Source organism: Linepithema humile, chromosome 3 (genome assembly GCF_040581485.1).
Source record: "Linepithema humile isolate Giens D197 chromosome 3, Lhum_UNIL_v1.0, whole genome shotgun sequence".
In the NCBI taxonomy this organism is placed as follows: Eukaryota; Metazoa; Arthropoda; class Insecta; order Hymenoptera; family Formicidae; genus Linepithema; species Linepithema humile.
Genome location: NC_090130.1, coordinates 5,783,456 through 5,798,809, shown reverse-complemented (window position 1 = coordinate 5,798,809; position 15,354 = coordinate 5,783,456). Strand labels below are relative to the sequence as shown.

The window sequence follows — 15,354 nt, the reverse complement described above, 5'->3', positions numbered from 1 at the left end:
CGCGGTCGGACGCCTCGGTCGCGCCCCGTTCGCGAGGCAACTCCTCCTACTCCTCTCATCTCGTTTTATTTTTCGCGAGCGTCTACAAATCCGTAACGAATCGGAGGAGGTCCGTGTACATCGCAGAGAGATCGTAGCTTATCTAATCGAGAAACTTTTCTCTTTGCAGCGCGGCCGGCCAGCGAGCGGCGCGGGAAACGACGTGAGGTAAAATCGCAAGAGGAATCGGATTGAGAGAGATTAAAAGAGCGGGAAAAATGCTTTATTGCTTGCCCAACTCACCTTCCTCTGTTAAATGAGCGCCGCCGACCTTCGCGTTGCCGACTGTAAAAGGAAATGCGGGTAAGTTAGATAATTAAAGGATATACATTTCGATAGTATTGGAGTTTTACCGATAAACTACTTTCTAAAATGCCGTTTATCCGACAGTTAACGCTATTTGTTACATCTTGTTTCATTCCATTAACTCCACGAGCATAAAAGCTTACTGGGAATGATACTCCATTTAAATAATTAAAGAGCGATATTACATCGCTTGTTTTTGAAGAGCAAGACACAATGTTTTATTTTCGATGAAATTGCTGTTGTTTTAAATTCAACGCTAAAAAGTTGAGCGAAAGTAAATACTTATTTTTGCGTTACGGGAAATGAGAAGTACACTCTGTCCGTAGTTTATAACGTCTCGGTAACGCGCGATGGGATGTGGTTCGCGACTCATCGGAACTTTGCGGCGCGCTAAAAGATTGCAACGAGCGGAGGGCGCAATCAAGACGTAGAAAAGTTCGCCGGTGACTTACCGTTGCACATGCCACCGGTGCAATTCGCTACGTTGATGTCCCTGCCCTGGCAAGGTCGGCCGCCGTGGTTGGGCGGCGGCTCGTCGCACGATCTCCTTCTCGTGTGTGTGCAATCGCTCCCACACACCGACCACGCCGACCATCTGGACCATCCGCCGTCCACGACTGCTGAAAAAAGAGGATCGATGTTTCGTTTCGTTTCGAGTCGTTAAGACGAGCCCGATCGACGTGCAGCGGCAGTAAAAAAAAGTTTGACAAGACGGAACGGGCTCGTAACTCCGCGCGAATCTCCGATGTATCGTTGTGGGAGATCGTACGTGTCGATTCGGTTTCGTTTATTGCCGGCTCTTACAACGACGTTTATTTTCTTTTCGTATAATTGACTCGTATCGACACGCTTTTCTTTAAGCCGTCACGCGCGACGGAAGAAAAAGAATCAGGAAGGTGACTAACCAAAGACGCGCCGAACTCGTTTACATCCGCGGTTACTCTCGCTTCGAGCCAGCTGCTTTATTGGCACTTAAGCGCCACCGGATAAACAGCCTGGCGCGCTCGCTCTCTCTCTCTCTCTCTCTTTCTCTGATGGTTTACTTTGTTTTATTAAAACGCCCTTATACGCGGCCGTGGCTTGCGGTCGTGTACGTGTCGCGGTTTAATTTTCGCCCGGGCCGAGGACCATGATTCATGCACATGTGAAGGACTTACCCAGGGTGTTAGTGAAGACTTCTGGAGCGGCTACTCCAAAGTGAGCGAGCGTTAAAAGGGAAATAAAAAGTGCGTCGTGAGTGCATTGACCAACGTAAGTGCGAGCGGTTAACGTGTCTCTCGCGTGAAAACGCCGAAAGAATATTAGATCGATCAACGTCTTAACCGGCGATATAAGGAAGCGGACGGCAACTTTCCTCGGGCATTATGCCCTGCGGGCTCGCTCGTTTGCATGCAGCCTGCATATTCTTTACTCGAGGATAGCCACAGGTGCCTTTAGGATGTCGCAAACGTTTCGAAAGGTGAATACAATTTAAAAGACTTCACCGTACACGAATAGGCTGTGACGCGCGCGCAACAGATACAGACTGGGAGAGAGGGGTCCAGACGGCGGGGGAGACCAGGTCGTAAATCAAGCGGGTCTTCTCTCTTCGGCATCAGTAATATCGTTTCGCGATGGCAAAATCTACTACGTATATCGTTTGCGCGACGCGAGAGCTGGAAGAGGAAAGAGTAAGACACCTTCGCTTGCTTATACGTTAAATACTTTGAGCGAAGTTCCCGTAGTAGATTAGAACGCAGCAAAGAGGTACACGAAGGCAGGCGAGAAGATTCCTCCAGTGGAGAGAGGTTTCTTCGTCGAAAGTCTTGTGCGCGCGCGCGGCGGATAATGAATTCAAGGGACTCACCGGGGCAGGCTGTATTGCAGTCCATCTTTTGCTGAGACGGTCCGAGGCACGGCTGGCCGCCGTTCTGGGGCGGTGGATTCGTGCAGGTCCTCGTTCTCTTTTGACCGCCTTTCGCACATCGCGAGTGACATTCCGACCAGGACGACCAGGAAGACCAGCCACCATTAACTAGTTGAAAACAGCAAAAATTATTTTGTAAATTTTGAAGCAGAGAGTCCTTTAATTGACTATCAATGTTTCGATATTTAATTTTGAGCAATAATATATATCGAGAGAGAAATATTCAATATATATATAATCAAAATAATTATAACAAAAAAATGATAAACTTACCGTATACCGTTAAACTAACTGGCTCGCTCAGTCGCTTCGCCGCGATGTTCTCGGCCACGCAAGTATAGTTCGCCTGATGGTCAAGTTTCGCTTGACCAATAAGAAGATGGCCCTCGCTGGACACGAGAAGTGTGTCCGACTCTGTGTCCACGAGGACATTATTTTTCAGCCAGTAAACTCTAGGTGGTGGCACTCCCGTTGGGGGCAAACACCTGAGCTCGGTGCTCTGGCCTTCTTCGACGGACACTGAGTATGGTGGCGAATCGAATTGCTTTTTCAGATCTGAAAAAATTATTTGAAAAGTTTTGTCTGATGAAAAGCTAACAATGACAATCAAACGAAAGTATATTTAATGAAATTTGGAATGTAGAGAGCTTTCCACTTGACATTATATTAATTTTAATGTATTTTAACAAATTTCATATTAAATGTTTCTGCCATATTATCTTTCGCGCATTGTAATATCTTTTTCAGCTTTTCGGTAATTTATATGACGTGCCTTTCTATTTCCTCGCTTTCACGTCTAGCTTTTGAGTTATGTAACTCTAAATTGGTCAAGTGGTTGTCCCTTTAAATTGATTCTCTTGGAAACTCGACGCTCATTGCATTGTCGTCAATTAAGAGACGGAATTAAATAACGACTTCGCTGGCAGGAGAATCAAGATAATTACAACGGGACGAAGACAAAGTGAGACGAAAAGTCGGCTGTCCCCAGAATCCTCGCGACGTTTATTTCAAACTCTCTGATTCACGTGCTTTAAGCACGCCAAGAACAAGAATTGTCTGTCTCAAAAGTAAGAGAATAGTTTGTATTGCTACGAAAACATTGCCATTATCGCGAATTTTTAAGTTGAAAAGTATTTCGTGGAATAAGAAATTTAGAAAAATTTCACTAAAAAATTATATAGTTGTATCGATAACTCGATTTGTATACTTACAAGCGACGTCAATAGTTGCTGGCTGGCTCTTGATCTGTCCTGATCCCGACCAAGCGATGCACTCGCATTTGAATTTGTCCTTGCCGAAGTATTCTTCGATGTGATCCCTCGTAACGTTGAGCTCACAGTCGACGATCCTCGTTCCCGTGTGAGGGTCGACGAAGTCCTGTTGTTGAGAATCATCCGCCCTTACGTTGTTACAGCGGAAATAGATCTGCAGCGCGTGAGCGGCCTTACATCGTAGAGTGGCAGGTTTGTTCTTTACGACAAAAGCATTTACGGGCTCCGTGAGAAAAACTGGTAGATGACCACCGCCTTCGGAAATGAGTTCAGTATCGGTAGCTATCGTAGCCGAAGGCACCTCATCTTCCTCTAGATAGGAATCCTCGTCCTCCGCGGCATCCTCGCCTTCTGATACAAACAACAGTTTGACTTTTACAAAATTGTCTTTCAAAAAAATGTTATAAGTGCGTTTTATTACTTATAACGTTATTATTTCCGCAGAGACTCAGCGTCGATTTATATTTATTTAACATTTTTGTTCGATCTGCAAATGAATATTGCAGAACCATATACATTAACATTAACAATTAAGCGCGAGAGATAATAGCGCTTATTATTTCGTAATAAATCGGATTAATGTGTATATCACTACGCCGCTATAACGCTTCGTGATCGGCGAAAATCTGGCGATACGTCAGCGCGAAGTCGGTTGTCTACACACTAAATGCGCCGTAATCGTAATTCACGGTCCAGTTATTAATTCAATGATGATCGTTATTCACGTGGCGCGTACTATCGGAGTCGTGAAAATTTTATATTTGTCTGTCAACAATGGTGTCTCTCCTGTAAATTCTGATGCCCAGTCATTAATGCAACGCCGCTACGCGCGGCGGGCCGCCTACGAGCGCCGGCTACGAACAATCGCGGCGCGCACTGCAGTAATGAATTTTCGGATTTACGCGGCGCACCGGTGCACAAGTCCGATGTATTTTCCGCCAACGAGTGGTTAGACCTTTATCCCCGTGCGACATTTGGCTGGGGGCCACAATTTCCATTGCGATAAATGCGCCACCCTATACGCTCCTCTTCTTTTCTCCGTCCCCCTCTCTCTTTTTCTCTACACGGAGAGAGGCTTAAAAATGCGACGCGTCAGTAATAAACTGTCTGTATTCCGTTTTTTAATACAATGCTCAATTTGTCAATATAAAGTTCGATATTCAGCATTTTATATTGCCGCGACGGAAATAAAAAAAATAAAAAATACACGGGCGTTAACATGTTAACGGCGTAAAACGCGTTTGCGTATTGTTTGTATCAAAGTTGAACTTAAACGTCAGCGCCGATAAATGCGTGCGATGTATAATACCGAGTCGATGTAGATACACGTTATAATCGATCGTTTTCAACGTGTGACATAGGAATGTATAAAACGTGCAGAATTCGATCATCCTAGTTTCCACTAGTAACGCCACGGTTGAAAACTGGGTTTTTTCCCCGATTTTCCGAATTTTAACATGGTAACATGGATTCGTTCGTTTCAACGTTTGTTAATTCCATTGGGTGCATTCGAAACGAATATCTCCGAGTCAACAAAATCAAATGAGCGTATTAAAAAATATATGGCACCGCCCTTGAGGGAGAGGGGAATTCAGGCGACGATGTTACAATGGGGCTGGCAATTGCCAGGGGGGCTGAATGGAACGCAACGGCGCCGACGTCAGAGCCGGAATTCGGTAACGCGCGCGACGCACTCGTACGCGAGTACGAGACGCGAGTAAAATAGGATTTTCATCGGTTTCCGATAATTCCGGCAGATCGAATGGCCGATAGGACCCATCGAAATCATTCTACCCGGTTTCTCCTGATGGCGAATTCATCCGTACGAATTCTCGTTAGCCGTTTGGGCGCATGCGGCCAGCTCGTTAACCATTTCGAATATGCGCGTAGCTGCTCGCTGCATTCGTCAGGGATTTTATTGTACGGCGCGATATTACATATGTATGGAGGCGTCATGCGAGTCGTCGTACCGGTCATACGTTGCCAGTTATATGTCTTGTTTATTGCGCAACATCGCGTACGAGCATTTAATGTCGACGCGGATGGAATAACTATCAGTCCAATTGGAAATGTCGGTTCTGCATCTCGGGCTTCCTAATTGCAGCTACCTCGAGTACGTTTACGGCTGCCCGTCTTGCGAATCGGACGAACGCTGTATAATTTGTAGCCATGATCTATTTGTACGGCTGTACGGCGGGTAGCGGCCTTCTGATAGCGGCCTTTCCAGCACATTGGATACGTACAAAGGAAAAGAGTGCACGCGATAACAAGACGTGGATTTAATCGAGCGACGTCACGCGATATACGGAAGTAGAGCGAAGTGGAATGGGATTTTCATTGGTTCCCGATAATTCGACAAAATCGAATCATCGATAGGAACGCGCGCGGAAAGATTCGATCTCTGTCTCTTTCAGCGTAGCATACCGGTGTGCGCGTCGTTACTCAGTCGTTCCGCGTGTATTTTTAATGGTTTCCAGTGACACGGTTAGCTTCTCTCATATTGAAAAGCAGCTGGCCGTGCACGTCGGGTCTTTAAACGCCGAAAACAAGAACGCCGGAGAGAGAATGCAAGCACGAAGCGAACGACTTAATTGAGGCGAGTCACGCGACGCCATAATGCCGAGTCAGCGGCGGAAAAAAAAAAAGTTCCTCCATCGGTTCTAGATAATTATTCCGCCGCTCGGAATCTTGGCCACAATGAATATTCGATGACCGCGCGAACCGAGCGTCACGATCATTATTCATTTTATACGCGCGTCAGTCGCCCGGCAACGTATGCGGCCCGTCAAATTGTGACCCGCGCCGCCGTACATATTTCCAATTGGTTCCGCAGTCTGAAAGCCGCGTTTACTTTAATCCGCCGATTAACACGGCGGTGTCGGAAAAATTCACGAGCGACATAGAGCAGAGTCTAATCGGGCGACGTCACGCGACACGCACGCGGCGGTCGTGTCGGCTCGTCGGCCGGAGAATTGTCATCGGTTTCCGATAATTCGACGCGATCGGATGGGCGATAGCGCCCGGATGGAAACGTTGTATCCGGTCTCATATCGTCCTCGAATCACCTGATCGCGGCGCCAGCATGAGCCTTCCTCCCTCCCTCTCTCTCTCTCTCTCTCTCTCCCTTCTCGTTAGCCACGCCGGCCGAGCTAGTTAGTCGTGTCTCCGTTAGATACGCGTTGCAGGCAGCAGCAGCAACAGCAGTAGTAGCTATCTACACACATACATAGAGGTATTCGTACATATATACGCGTGTATGAACGCGATGTGCATTCGCATCCTCGAACCCCACGTGGCTGCTATGCGTGTTGGCCACGTATCGCGCGGCGGGACGAGACAGAGACATAAGCTACCGTGCATCCGTGTACGGTTTCACGGTGCGTCCGCTCGGCGGGGTGAGAGACCACACATGACGCCTCTTAATTAACAAAGGTACCTGCAACAGCAGCACGGAGAGCATCGTGGAGAGGTTCCGGTTCGGTCAACGCCACACTCGTAGCGTCGGGCACAAGAAACGAACCGGTGTACACGGAGCGTAACAGGCGAGCGCAATGAGATGCCACGAACGAAACGAAGAGAGACGGATTAAGGAAGAGACAACGGGTTCCTTGTTTCCGCGTCACGTGCTTTGTTATTTTAGCCGGCGAACCGAGCAACGTCCAAACCATTACCGCCGTCGTTCCGTGGCCGCGGCAACATTGACACAACGACTTGTACCTTTCCCGATTTTCGTACGCATGCGAACCTGTCGAATGGTACGAGTAACAACGAGATCCGGGATTAGCGCGTAAAAATAACGTTCATATTATTCGAGCAAAATCCGATCGAAGAAAATGTTTTTTTTTGAGCGACGCGAAAGGTGTGAGGAGTCAAGGATCCCCACGGCGACGTTTCTAAAAGTCGGATTAGCCATAAGTCGCGTTGAATTATATATATATAGAGTCCAGGTGCAGAGCAAATATTTTGAATGGATTTGGAGAGATCGGGCTGACAATGACGTCCAAAGAATGGTATTGAATTAACGTTTCCACGATCTATCGTTGCGCGGTGAAGAGGCCTGTTTCCGGTTTCGAGAGTGTCGCGGACGCGCTATGTCGTCACATGACAATAGAGAGAGACGGCGCCTAGCCAGGTCGGGTCACCATTGTATTCCAGACCGTTCACGGATCACGACCTCTGAGACCCAAATAATGTGAGTCAAGTTCCGCGCTCGTCGGGACTTTGTTGAACCGTCATTCCGATTAACGAGAGACACGACGACACGAGTGGGTCGGTACAACCGATTTCTTTATCGATCGGTATCACTGCGGGCCCGACGCGCGTGGGAGATACGGTCCAACGCAGATGGAGATCGCCGAGGCTTAAAGAGAGGTTGATAGAGATCGTGATTCTGATACTTCTCGCTCGGCGGAACGACGAGATGACACCGTGGGACGGATTAAAGTGTTCCGATTGATCCGGATCGCTAGATACGTCTTAATCCCAGACGCAGATGCGGAGGGAGATTGCTTATCGCGTTGCACGCGTGCGAAAGTAGCACATGTTACCGATAGGATTTTGCAGAGCAGCTGTTTCAAGCTTCGAGTCTGCACACGTACCGATATCGTTTACTCGATTTGGAGTCGATTTTGTTTCGATTTAATTGATCAAATTTTTTTTTAATTTTTCGCAAAAAGTTCGCGAAATATGGAAAGACCGGAACACAATTTTTGCGCGAGAGTAATCGAATATAGCTCGGAGCGTAATACACGCGTCGATGGTGTGTGTTCGTTCGTCGACGACGACTAAATGAATTAAAGAGCTCGAAAATGCATGAGCAGTGAGGGTGAGAGTGGCGCAAAGAGTGGAAAATGGAGGGTGATGATGCGTATTACACGACTCGATTGCGGCACGGCGTCGTCGTTACGTTAAGGCGTGTAATTAAGCGAATAACAGAATCAGATACGACTGTTTGCGTGTTACCACCCGCGGCGGCTTCTTGGAGGGTGTATTGATAACAGCGGAGGTCGAATCGCATGCGTCATGCCGATATGTTTCTTCGATACTCTCTCACACATATCCTTTTGTAGTTCCGAGCCATTAAAAGTGAATGAAAATTCGCGCTCGACGTAACATCAGCGGATTCATCGCCGGAGTTATGATGTATCGAACGTGTACCGTAACGATCTACAATTCCACATCGAAATTACATTCAAGCGATTCGCCGCATTTTATTTGAAATAAAAAGGAGCGCGATGAAACACAATGCCGAGGTAAGATGAGTTTCATAAACTGAATCTGATATTCCGCTCCGAGCATTTTTATTTTTCCCGCGTTTGTTTACAACTTTTTTTATCATATAATAGCACGCAAGTTTCATAATAGTTTTTTAATATAAAAATACTTTCATGTTTTTACCATTTTACCGAAGCAAATAAGCATCGTGATATTAATTCACGATAAAGACAGGTTTTGAAATTATTTATATTCTTCAATCTTGTTGCAACTATATCATTTGCAGCTTTATAATTAATTGAGGGTAATCGTAGGAACTGTGCCTTGTAATCTCATAAAAAAGGATCTCCAGCGTACGGGAATATCACGACTCCGAGGAACGTAATTCGATCGGTCGATATTTCACGATCGCCGTTCTCTCGTATATTCGCGGAGTACCGCTCGGTCCCCCTTCTGCTTCTCTTCACCGATATTCTCCCCGATTTCAACAATAATCGTGCTTGCGCAACGCCGGGCCTCGGTTGGTACGGTGCGGCGGCCGCTCGTTTGATTTACGATAATTAAAGCTGACCTGACCTTTCGTCGCAGCGAGAGGAACGCGCGACTCCTCTCGGTCGGTCGGGCACCGATGAGAGACTACGAGATATTAAAGAGACTCCCTTTCTCCCTTCCCGTTCGCGTCCTCATCCTCATTTCCTGATCGTTTTTTTTTTCTCTCTCCCCTCGCTTCTATCGGTAAGAACCGTTCTTTCCGAGTCTGACGAAGACCGTCTGGTGGAACCGAACCGGGTAATTGCCCGAGCTCGCTCGCTCGCTCGCACACCGACCGGCGTTCGTGGCTTTTGCATTTTTGCTCGTGGCGATTTCTGGCGAGACCAGATCTTAGCTCCCACCGCATCTTAGCCCTACCGCGCGCAGCCAGCTATGTTCCCGATCGCGGCAGTTGTATCGCGCACGGTAATCGCGATTTACTTATGATACTTATCAAAGCGGGAGGGCGAGATGGTTGCGGCCGCCGGTCCGACGTGAGTAGCGGATCCTTTCGAACCTCCGCGGTGTATTTGCGCGCCCGCGCGCACGCTTCTATTATCCTTCTCTACCGACGTGTAAGCGCCGCGCTTTGATCGAGGATAACGAATCTGATCGTGAAAGCGATGATATAACGACCGGCGATTTATAGCGTGATCATTTCGTGAAGTATGATTAGAAGTGCCGTCTCTGCCGCTATCGCTGCTGCAGGATTTCGTCATGGTACGCGCAATTTGCTATATCGCACGATTAAAAGGTTTTATTTCGAATCGACGTGACGCGAATAAACTCTTTTTGAAGATCCGTACTTTGATCCGTCCGCGGAGCGAACTTTGCCGAGGTTATTCCGATCGTAAAAACGTCGATCATAAAATCAATTCTTGCTTTAGCATTCTCCTCCTCGCAGCTGTACGAAAGTTTCTCTCACGCGCGTCGTACTTATTAAGCTCCGGTATAAATCATGAAGCAACTCCGAACGTGCACGAATTAACGATCAATTTCTCCGCATAATCCCGCGTCGCGGAACATAAATTTTCGGCCGGGGCACGCGCGGCGCTATCGGTTTCATAAATTTAATACTCGCGCACGGAGTGCATGCGGAGAGCTTTCCACTCGGGCGAAAGCCCGGAGTTTGGCGCGGGCTTGCGGCGGGCGTCGCGGGAGAGGAGCGGCGGTATCGCCGGCTATGCTGCAACACAAGCGTCACACGAAAACCGCGCTACCCCGCCGTGCTGGATACCTTCCCGACGTGATGTTCACGCGGTTCGCGTGTCGCGAGATAACGAGCTCGCTTGAAAAATTGGACGTCGTCGCCGCGCGCGCAATGCTGCATTGCCTGAAAACCGGCGCGGCGGGGCGATGTGTGCGACCGGTGCGCGACCGCTACCGCGGCCAAAACGTGAGAACGCGGAGTCGCTGGAGCGGGACCTCCTCTCCGCGGGCGTCCCGTTAATTATTAACGCGGCTAATATTTTTCTCGCCGCGCGGCGGCAGCGCCAGGCCGGTCAAGACAGCGAAATTATGACGCGATATCACGTCGCGATAAATCGTCGGGGTAATTATTCACGGGCCGCGCGAGTGTGCGTGCGTGTAATACGTTGTACGCGCGCTCTCTCTCTCTCGCCCGGCGAGTTGCACGTGCAGGAGAATGGCCGGCCAGCGGCTAGGCGCCGTTTGTTCGCCGCTTCCTGCTCGATGACGACGACGCCGGCGATGATTACTCCTTGAGTAGAATGGAACGGCGCAGGAGAGAGCGATCGCCATCGCTCGTCCGTTTCTTCGCCGTGTTCGACGAGCGCGATAGGCGCCACCGCGAGCGCGCGTAACTCCCGCTGGAATTATTACGAGGTCAGAGGCCGTAATTGTTATTTATCAACCGGGCCGACGTGGCTAAGTATATCGCCATTACGCTTGTTTCCCGCATAACGACGATAATAATGAGAGCGGCAATTATCTCCGAGTTACACGCGATGACTTGGCGAATAGATCGCAATCTTTTTCATATGCTTGAAAGGTGCAGCAGTCGCGCCTGTGTCATTACGCAGGGCGTTTCGGTCCAATCCGTTGTTACATTTTATTTAAGCGTAGTCTGCAATAGAGCAATTTAATGTGACGAGTAAATGTTAGCTTTTACGAACAACGTGTAACAATTTCAACAATACGTCTGCATTGTCTCGTGAAAACGTGCGACGTGCTCTTGAGGATAATTGTTACTTATCCGCGAGACACGCATGAGAAATGGAAAAAGCACTTGGCGAGCACGCGTACTGACGTACGATGAGATATGATTTCTCGCATTGGTGACCGTGCGAAGAATACCGCTCGCCTGTTGTAGCTCCCATCGCGAGGATGCGCGCCGGAATTATTTATCTGCCCGGTGCGCCGCGCAAGAAAAATGGGCAGAGGAAAGCGACGTATGTATGTATGCGTGTATACTGGCCGTGTACGCGCGTTATGTTGCGATTTCTATTGTACAGCACGTACCTAGGGAATGGAAAACGAATGTTTTCAAGTCGGCGCCGTTTGTTTCCGCTGATGTGTACGCGCGTAGGCAATTCGCGCTGGATAATAAGCCGCATGTGTGTCAAGATTATACACGCAGATCTTGAAGAAAAAGATTGTTAGCGACTCATAATTGTATCCTCATTTCGCGCTGGCGTTAAATCATACACATCCGTTTTTCGAGATTGTTCGTTTACCGAGAAAACAGCTACACGAGAGCTAACAAACGCTCACGAGGGTAAACAATGTTGCCATTACTCGCGGTGGGAACGAAATTTCGACAATGCATGAAAAAGACGTGTCGACGGAAGAATATGAAAGATGGATCGTTGAATGTGTTTGTTTTAGGACGACGTCGTGCGGCGATACTTTTGTCTCGAGTTAACAGAGATTGATTATCACGCGCCCTTTTTACGAGCGCGCACGTTGGACGCGAGGGCGAGGTATATACGTCGCGGTAGATACAATCCGTCGTTAACGTGAGCGACGATGACGAGGATATGTCGGCGGGCGTTAATTAGTTAGCCGCGGTGTCCCTCCGCGAGAAAGGAGAAGATTGAAGAAAGAAGAGAGGGATGAGGCGGCTTCCACGTAGTCCAGGAGGTCGCTCAAAAGTAGCTCCGGGGGGAGTGTAATCCATCATCGAAAACGGGCTGGTGTAATGTAACCGGCCGGTTATACCGACGACTAATCAGTCAGGCTGTCTCGCCGTATAATTAGCAGTCTCTCTCGCTCTCTTTCTCGCGGCGGATAATCCTGCGTATTCGTAGCACTCGCGCGTACACATCCCGCAGCGGCAACAGCCACAATGCTCAGCCATCCTTTCTCGCTGCAGCTCATAAAAGGCATGTCTCTGTTTTCGGTTTCCCGCTCGCGATCGTTAGCGAAACACCCGAGTCACGGTATATTACGTTTCGCGCTGTGAGTATTGCGTTCCGTTGACGGATGATATTTTCAAGTGGCTTGTCGCTCGATCTCATCGCGAGTACGCTATTTACCGAGGCGCGTTCGCGAGTCTTTCCCGCGGATTTTATTAAGACCGCGTTCTCGCGATTGTTTATCGCCTCGCGTAGCTGTCGAGACAAGAGGATGAAACGCGTGAAATGCCGCGATGTGTGTCTGAGAGTGCGAATCAGGATTCTGGGCAAATTAACGCGATCGGTAATCGTTCCCCCAACAACGTAACGACACGATGTAATTTATAACTTAACAGCAATTTCTCTCGAACGGATGCCTCGCGCGCAACAAAAGAACTCGCGTAAAGTGGCACTCAGACGTTTGGCGCGCTCAGATGGAAGATACTTGAGTCGCGCGGCTCTTCGAATCCCTGGGAATGAGCGCCGTTGAGAGGTCATTACAGGCTCGGCACGAGTTAAATGACGAACTTAACGATCTTCCACCAGATCTCGAGTTCCCCGACCGCCTCGACGTAGCTAGTCGCCCGAAGCTTTACGACGAACGATGGAGAATTTTTTACTCTTGGCTCGGAGTTTTTTACTTACCTTCACGGGATGCGAAGGGACGAACCACTCCGGGCAGGAGTACGCAGAACAAGAGGAATAGCGAGCAAGATTTCGGCCTCATCGTGTATCACGGATCACCGCCGTCCGATCATTCGTTCATTTCCCGGTTAGAGTGACACTTAAATATCGAAGCACCACACTGACCACTCGTCGGCTTGATACGAGCCCACACCTGCAACATAAACGAAAAATAATGCTCCATTAATATAACAATTTTAACATTTTATTCTAGTTATATGAGAAAATAATTTGCCGCGAACGCAAGCGACAATCGTGCGCGCTGAAACTTTGACACTTGGTGTAAAGAGCATGAATGAAATATATGCTGCTTTCAGCGATTTCGAGAAACATAATAAAGCAGCCTACTTTTCTTATGTGATATATGTACGGACGGTTACTTTTTACACAAAATGAAAATTGGCTGTCGCACGCGACAGGGCAAAGAAGTATCGAGGTGAAACGGGTTTAGCGTCGCTCGCCGTCGCGGCGTTGTTTCTACCGGAAAGCGTAAAAGACGGTTAGGAAAGTCGAGAGTGCCACTTACAACATGGCTTGGCAGCCCTTGCCATTTAAATATTCCAGCGGCGGTAGACACTTTCCCGCACGCGAAATTTCCTCGCGGCGCCTTCATTTCCAGTCGCTGCTACCGTGAAAGGAACGAACATAAGGAAAGCCAAAGCGGCAAAGGGAGAGGGCGTAATTTTCCCCCATGATTCGATAGCTCCCTCGAACACGAAACTGCTGTTTCTTCGCTGAGGGAGAATTCCGGTCGATAGCCGTCGGAATTAATTATTAAACGCGATTCGTCTACTGAAAATATGGTGCCCGGGATTACCAGTACATGCCGTTGGATTCAAAATTTGAAGAATTTGATGGCGTTTTGAGCCAGACCCGAGAGCCAATTTCACGCAGTGAGACTCGGAGTTTAAACGCGTCGCCCACGCCGCGCCACGGGAAAGTTTCGGCAACATATTTCATCGTATATTATAATCTACGTCTCTGCTTAACTTAAATAACATTGCTGTCCATGGGGCATTACACTCCGCGTATTACGTGAGAGTTATTCTCGCTTATCGATCGATACTTTAAACTCCCGGCGAGATGCTTAAAATTCACGCGATGTGTGCATATCGTGCAACGAAATTCGCGCGGAAACGTATGTTCGCGAACATAGCATGCGTGCGTATATGCTAAGCTTGTTAGTACCGAGTTGTTACACGATCCCGCCGAGTCGGTTAGTTGAAACGCGACTAAGGGATCGTTTATCAATGTCGTTCGTCAAGGTCTTTCGCTAGATGTTCGATTACATCTGTAAGTACTGTTGTGCAGCAGCTTTCTCGTGAGCAAACGCAATGGAATAACGCAGTGGAATGGTGAAATTTAGCATGCTGGGGAAAAAAATAATAATAGCGAGTTGCCTTTACGTTTCGTGTTCACGATACGAACTTTGTTCCGGAAATAATCGCGATAACTCGAATCGGCATTTAAAGCGATATTTTGCCAAGTAATTAAATTCTCTCGATTATAATATTTTTTTAACATTTTATAATTTTGTTTCAATAATGCAACTTTTTAATATAAAATTACGTATAATTTAGTAACAAATTTTTTATGTCAGTAAATGGCTTATCTTTTTATTCGAGATTGGAACTGTTCAATGTTGCTTTTCGTGTTCTCCATCAACAGCAGCTTCGGAAAATCGATGAAACCGCTGCACAACATCGCTGCGAACCGTGTACACGAGTACGCAGGCCGAAAATGCTCTCGGAGATTCATGACGCGGAATAATCCGACCAAGACCCGTGCAACGTGCGCATTATGGGCCGCGTATCGCGGGGCCCTACACAGATTTCCCATCTCGAGCGCGTCCTAATCCTCCGGAACGAGAACTCAATTTATAAACACGCTCGGCATTATCCATTCAGAGGTTTAAAACACTTGACAGTGAACAGCGCTGTTGCGCCGTGCATGACGACGCCACATGGCATTTTACACTGCAGTTGGCACGAATTCATTCGCTCTGCTCTCCATTTGGCCGGAAAAGCCGACCAGAAAAGCCGACTGT

At 48.1% G+C, this 15,354-nt stretch overlaps 2 protein-coding genes across 11 annotated transcripts in view; one reads left to right on the top strand and one right to left on the bottom strand.

Moving 5' to 3' along the window:
* LOC136998542 (uncharacterized) overlaps positions 1 to 15,354 on the top strand; it is a 236,027-nt gene that overhangs the window by 104,786 nt on the left and 115,887 nt on the right. For 4 of the 6 annotated variants that reach the window (XR_010889116.1, XR_010889118.1, XR_010889117.1 and 1 more), the window contains exon 6: positions 170 to 342. The exons of the other annotated variants lie outside the window; for them this stretch is intronic. The gene's annotated coding sequence lies outside the window, so the exon portion shown is untranslated. The remainder of the gene's footprint in view (positions 1 to 169; positions 343 to 15,354) is intronic. 6 annotated transcript variants of the gene reach the window in all.
* LOC105676399 (netrin receptor UNC5C-like) overlaps positions 1 to 15,354 on the bottom strand; it is a 30,178-nt gene that overhangs the window by 7,075 nt on the left and 7,749 nt on the right. The window contains exons 2-8 of one of the 5 annotated variants that reach the window (XM_012374227.2): positions 13,269 to 13,461; positions 3,463 to 3,873; positions 2,525 to 2,806; positions 2,192 to 2,359; positions 1,503 to 1,532; positions 798 to 965; positions 283 to 324 (exon numbers count right to left, since the gene is read on the bottom strand). In XM_012374227.2, coding sequence (XP_012229650.1) covers positions 283 to 324; positions 798 to 965; positions 1,503 to 1,532; positions 2,192 to 2,359; positions 2,525 to 2,806; positions 3,463 to 3,873; positions 13,269 to 13,350 — 1,183 coding nt within the window. In that variant the 5' untranslated portion in view covers positions 13,351 to 13,461. The remainder of the gene's footprint in view (positions 1 to 282; positions 325 to 797; positions 966 to 1,502; positions 1,533 to 2,191; positions 2,360 to 2,524; positions 2,807 to 3,462; positions 3,874 to 13,268; positions 13,462 to 15,354) is intronic. The other 4 variants (XM_067351320.1, XM_012374229.2, XM_012374230.2 and 1 more) reach the window with 4 other exon arrangements.